Genomic DNA, 6,451 nt, shown 5'->3' with positions numbered 1-6,451 from the left:
ATAGCACCAGGGCTATTTTAGTGTAACAGTGTAAGCCTACTACATTTAAGAATAGTAATGCATCATAATTTGAAGGTGAAATTGGGTCTGCTTGATGGCCTGTAAAATGTGCCTAAGAAAAAAAAACAATATTAAAATTGATATCATGTTCCTCTTTTGTTTCATAAATCTGATGGCTGCTAATGGTTAATAGGACATATGTGCTCTCTGTTTATCCATCCTGTGCAGACTCAGAGGCAGAAATATGGACACAGAGACAGAAAGAGGCGGTGTGATGAGATGAGATTTCATGATTGTGACCTCTCGGTTCACTCTGTGGAAATAATGTGTTCATTACAATGCAATTACAGACACTTAGGACCCTCAGAGTGAAGAGCTGAGCTGCTGAGAGGGGCCAACGCTGGCCCTTGATGCTAACATAACCCTTCTTTGTGTGTGTGTGTGTCTGTGTGTGTGTGTGTGTTATTGTGTATATACCCCTGTGTGTTTAAGTGTGTAGAGTTTGTCTGCAGTCACAGGATGTGCAGTTTTATGGGAGGGTTTTTCTGTGCCGGAGTGAGGAATATACTCCTGATCGTTTCCACAGCAACAGATTATTGGATGCAGTACCGTCACTCAAGCAGCTACAGTATACGCACCAGGGTCTGGGGAGATGCTACACACCTAGGAAATGCCTCACATATACACACACAAACATATGGACAGCACCGGTGAGCTTTACACTCTTTTTGTTCAACAGAGGAAAATATAACAACAATGTAATGTTCTTTTAGTTTCCTCTGAAAATATTAAAGCTGAAATAATTGTAGTTGTTTCTGAATGATAACCAGCATTGTTTTTCACTCACTGTCTGACTTATACTCACTGCAGCTTCACACATTTTTTTTTCCATTAACAAATTGTGTTCTACAACTAGCGATTTAGGAAAAATTCCCTTGAGAATAACATTCATTTAACAACAATATTCACTTGCTAATTGACTCATTACAGGGATAATTATTCCATCAGCTGTAGCCAAATGACACAAATACAATCAGACATGTCCTCGTAATATTTTCCTCTGCATTCCAGCACAGATAAAGTTTGTGGTCTGATTGTGGTTATTTGTAGTCACGCTACTTATAATGCCTTAAACAGTCTAGTGATTAAATACAATATCTGCTGGGAAAAACTGGACTAAAAGTTTCAGCTGACCTGCAGAGAGTGTTTGGCACTGAAATGAGAAAAAAGGATATGATACACAGGATGATGCAAACAGAAAATCCTAAGAGGTAAGATAATAAATCCTACCTCTTAGGATTTTCTGTTTGCATCATCTTGTGTATCATATCCTTTTTTCTTTTTTTCATTAGTCTTATTTCAAATTTCTCTATTAATGAATTTTATCTTACTGTGGGGTCTTTTTAAATAAATAAATAAATAAATAAATAAATAAATAAATAAATAAATAAATAAATAAATAAAAATAACAATAATAATAATAATAATTCTCACTTTGCTGTGCTTTCTGAAAATTTTACTCAAGCTATTTCTGCCCATGGCCAAGAACATGGATGCATTCATAAATTACTATTGCCAGATGCTATGTTCACCGGTCATTCTCTTTGTCCTATATTATCAAATGCCTGACATTCAGCTTCTTTTCAAGTGTCTCACACCCATATATGTATTAATATGCTTTTTGTTGTACCAGGCATTTGTTGTTTTAAAAATTAAATAAAAAAAACATTATATCTTTAGTATTTTAAACAAGTCCAGGTGGAACCAAATGGAGACTGTAAATATTATTCACACCACAGGTGTTCAAGGTTTATTTAAGACTTTTTTGTGTGCAATTTATTACTGTAAGGTTGACATTTATTTCACTGACTGTACGTCTGCATATAAATTATGATAAAGTTCCAAGAACCACTAACCCCCATAAACCGCCCCCCCTCCAAAAAAAGTTCCTAATAATATAACAATGACAGATAATACCAGAACACACATTAGATCACAGATCCGAATTAAGCCATATCCATGTTTCTTTTTTATTCAAGCAAGAATTTTGGAAACACGACTACACTTCTGAATTAAATTCACATTTAATTTGCTAATCAAAATTAATATGTCAGCATGTTGGTTTAATGTGGTGCCATTTAAAAAAAAAAAAAGTGTCAATGTGCTTAATGAAAGGTTTACGGTTGTTTAGTGAATTTTAAAAGATTACTGTGTTCATTTAAGGACGGAATATTTGGTCCGTGAAGATCTGAGCATCATCATAACATGACCTGGCCATGTTTATTATTCTCCATGTGACTTTAATTGCCTGCATAATGTATAAATTGTGAGTTCTATCATACATAGTTACTAACAGAAATCTTTAGCAATTTTGTTTTTTTATCTCAAAGCACATCTGTCAGATCGGTTTAATAATAAAAGGTTTCTCAGAACAATGCCAAGTAAGAGCCATTTTATTTATTTTTTTTTACAAAAGCTCATAGTTTATGAAATGTTTATTATGCAAAATGTCACATAATCTCCCAAAACAATGATCAGGGACTCTTATGTCCTACTAGGACTTACAGGTAAAACCATGGGTGTCAGTGTGCGGTGTTGTTCTCAGCATATGCGTCCATGTTGGTAATACCACAATCCTCTTACAGCAGCGCGCCGCTCAGGTGGGACGCCGCAGTGCGCGCGCGCGCTCCCAATTTCACTTGATTAAATGGCTGTTTAAAAGCCGCTTAACTGCACCGATTCCATCGACCCGCAAAGCAAAGGCGATTTCATCACCATTAATTCATTTACTTTCACAGATTGCCTGAAAAAGCAACTAGTTACCACCTATTGTCAAATAAGCAGCTGCAATAAAGGTATCGGTTATACGAGGATTGGAGCTCGTGAGAAATTACAAGTACAAACCAAGCCAGTTGAATTCATTTAAATATGCAATTCTCATTTACTATCATTCGTAACTTGCGCGATGCATAAAATTTCTGTTTTTTTTTTTTTCTATTAATCCAGCAGTTGCGTCTTTCGATAATTTACTTTCCCTAGGTTTTAAGTGTCAAACAAATAAACAGACTGCTTTTTTAAATACAGCTTCAGTACTTTTTTAATGGCAATTGCAGTCAAACACACACACAAAAACGTGAGCTTGTAATGCCTAATTGAACACCGTCATTTTTTTTTCGCTCTACCCACCTGATCAGATGAAAATCCTTTAGCGCGCGCCTGAGGATTACAACTTCCGCTCTAACATCCTCCCTAATTACCTAATAGCATTGCTGCAAGACTCCTGCCAATAATGAAACACTTTTGAGCGTTAACCGCAGTGATTGGAGATGTGATGACAACACGATAGCAGCAAATTACGCCCCCTCAGCTGAGACGCAGCTCAAGCACACTTGTCTCTGCGCGGGTTTCAATATCTACAATTAAACACAATCTCACAGTGACAAACCACGGATTATCTGAACCGTGCGCTTGGTAGAAAGAAGAACATTTTCAAACGTTTTTTTTCCCTCTCAGTCTAAAACTGAGAATACAATTCTTGCATGAAAGCAACAGGCTGCCGCATTTCTTCGTGTAATTGGTACCTACAGCTTAGGCTCTTGTGACCAATCGACTCAAATAACATATTTATTCCTAGTATAATAACTGTATAATAATACTAAATCATTGTAACAGTTGCAGAATTAAAGTGGTCGTCCCTATATCTTGTCCAAGTAATATTAAACACGCTGGAAAAATATAATCTTCTATAAAGTCTGCATAAAATACAGAAGCAGCGTGTTTAAGTAAGTACGGCCTATCTTAAGCGCAAAAAAAAGCCACAGAAGTCGAGCTGTAGTGCATGAGCTTTTTTTCGGCCTCCCTGCGCGCCGCCGCCTCTCTAATTAATCCATAGAGGACTAATTCAATTCTCCGCCCCGCAGGCGCCTGATTGGCCGAGCGCACATTCTACACCGCAATTTGCCGCCTGTCACTCACCTCCCAATAAATAGTAATGCACCTGGCGGTGGGCAGACGGAGAGATTTACGTTTCTGCGTTTTTTTTTCTCCGAAGGTTTGCAGACGAAGGTAAGCGGCCTGGAGGTTTTGATTTGGCCCAAACAAGCGGCAAGAACTGCGTTCCGGCCGAGCTCTTTCAAGATGAACCTGAACTACACGTCTCCGGGCGCGCAGATACCCACCCCGAGGTCAACGTCCTTCTTCATCGAAGACATTTTGCTTCACAAACCTAAGCCTTTGCGGGATGTGTTTCCGTCGCCTTTTTCCAACTCGCTCACATCTCGGATGCCTCTGCTTGAATATGGATACCCCCTCATGCCCACCCCGATCCTCGCCTCTCATCCGCACCATCCGCTCCACAAACCCGAGCATCACCCCTATTTCTTCACCTCCGGTAAGAACTCTCTTTCTGCACTACAGCTGATGCCATGAGCAACAAATATGGGGTATTAAATTCAAGATATGGCGTTGTTCTTTTTATTTTTTTATTTAAAAAAAAAATGTTTTGTTCATCTTGTGGTTAGTGAGTTTATTGGTTTCCTGTAATGCAAAGAATTCGAATTAAATCCCGGTTGCATGATTATGACAAAAGGTCGACTTTAATTTCTAAATAAAATCAGGATATGCAGATATTTATAGCATTTTTTTCCCCGAGGAATATTATGCGCTGGAATAGAAAGTAGAAACTTTGTTTATAATATCAACATATTAAAATATGAACATAGTAAATGTTACTTAGTTAACATAGTAAATTCAAATCGATTTATCATAAAACACGAGTCCATTTGAAACATTTTTATTTTTACAATAACTCTTAGAATTTATGTTGATGAATTATATAAATAACTAAAAATGTAATATTAATAATTATCATCAAATACTATTTACTAACAAACAGTTATACAGTTTTGTACGAATACTTACATTTGGTTTTATTCATCTTAAATGTTTCTCTCTCGTAAAGGGGTGCAGATGCCATCGTTGTTCCAGCATCACCCGGAATTGCCCGGGAAGCACTGCCGGCGTCGGAAAGCGCGCACCGTTTTCTCGGACTCTCAGCTCTCCGGACTGGAAAAGCGCTTTGAAATGCAGCGGTATCTCTCAACACCAGAGCGCGTGGAGCTGGCCACAGCACTCAGCCTCTCAGAAACACAGGTATAAACCACGAGAACCTCGATCTTAAATGTCCCTGCAGTCTAAAGAGTATAATGTGACAGAAAGTTTATAACGGCGTTCCTTTCTAAATCCATTTGTGCAGGTGAAAACCTGGTTTCAGAACCGGCGAATGAAGCATAAAAAGCAATTAAGGAAAACTCAGGAGGAGCAGAAGACACCAGGGGACTCGGACAGATCTCTGGAGAACTCGGGCGCCGGCGAGCTGCATGACAAAAGCGCAGGAGACGCAAAAGACGGAATGAGTCCGGACAGATACACGGTGGACGAAAACGAAGACGAGGTCGATATTGAGGACGACATCTGCTCCCCTGAACATTTACTATAGACCGAAGAACATGAACTAAACCACCCATGTACATAACGATTACTGAATTTTAGATAGGAAATTCTATTTAGTTTTTTTTTCTTTTTATATTTAAATTAATAACCATCTAAAATATACTATTCAAGCTCTTATGACATGCGTTTTCAGCAGAGAGACTCATGACTCCAGGTAGCTCCATCCAGGAGGAATTTTGATTCGATTATTATTATTATTATTATTATTATTATTATTATTATTATTATTATTATTATTATTATTATTATTATAGTATCGCCCATACTGAGGACTATAATGCTATAATGAAATGATTGGGTTTGAAAAAGCACGAGCCCACAATGACTCTTTTTTTTGTGAATATGGGAGGGGTAGTAAATATTGATATTTGACAATCTGTAAATATAATCATGGTATATAGCACTTGTTCAGTTTACACTGGATAATTGAACAAGAGCGCGGCAATGATCTCGGATGTTGGCGCATCATGTTCATCAGCTCTAAACTTGTGGTGTGTCTTTTGTTAATGCAAAACATGTTAAAATGAATGTACAGTAAATTAATTATCAAAGAAATTATGATTTGTTCAAAGCGAACTATGATCACGTTCAACTTTTTTCCATCTTTTTGTCATTTGGATGAAACACTCCAACGGGCTTTTTTTTTGCTGGAATATGTTAGTTTCAAGAAATCACAATAGGGAACATCCACAACACAAAAAATGATTTATCATTATTATTATTATTATTATTATTATTATGGAAGTACTTATTGATAACTTGTGCTGAAAACATGTCAGCCGACTTAATGGCTCATTATTAACGCGTTACCGCAAAGCGTTTATTGCGACCCTGAATTTTTACAAATAGTTTCCAAAAATATTTCCAAACATAAAATTAGTGTATATCAAAAGAAACTAAAGCAATTAAACAACGTTTTCGATTTTTATTTCATTTTTTT

The 6,451-nt window shown here is 37.1% G+C and overlaps 1 protein-coding gene across 1 annotated transcript; it reads left to right on the top strand.

Moving 5' to 3' along the window:
• The first annotated feature begins 4,012 nt into the window (after window positions 1-4,012).
• bsx (brain-specific homeobox) lies at window positions 4,013-6,087 on the top strand. Its single transcript, XM_058411259.1, has 3 exons — window positions 4,013-4,390; window positions 4,961-5,151; window positions 5,255-6,087. Exons 1-3 carry the CDS (start codon window positions 4,138-4,140, stop codon window positions 5,495-5,497), a joined length of 687 nt encoding a protein of 228 aa, XP_058267242.1. The 5' UTR covers window positions 4,013-4,137; the 3' UTR covers window positions 5,498-6,087.
• The last annotated feature ends 364 nt before the right edge of the window (window positions 6,088-6,451 follow it).

Source organism: Hemibagrus wyckioides, linkage group LG16, assembly GCF_019097595.1.
Source record: "Hemibagrus wyckioides isolate EC202008001 linkage group LG16, SWU_Hwy_1.0, whole genome shotgun sequence".
Classification (NCBI taxonomy): domain Eukaryota; kingdom Metazoa; phylum Chordata; class Actinopteri; order Siluriformes; family Bagridae; genus Hemibagrus; species Hemibagrus wyckioides.
Note: the sequence above shows the minus strand (reverse complement) of the source record. Positions and strands in the feature narration are given on the sequence as shown.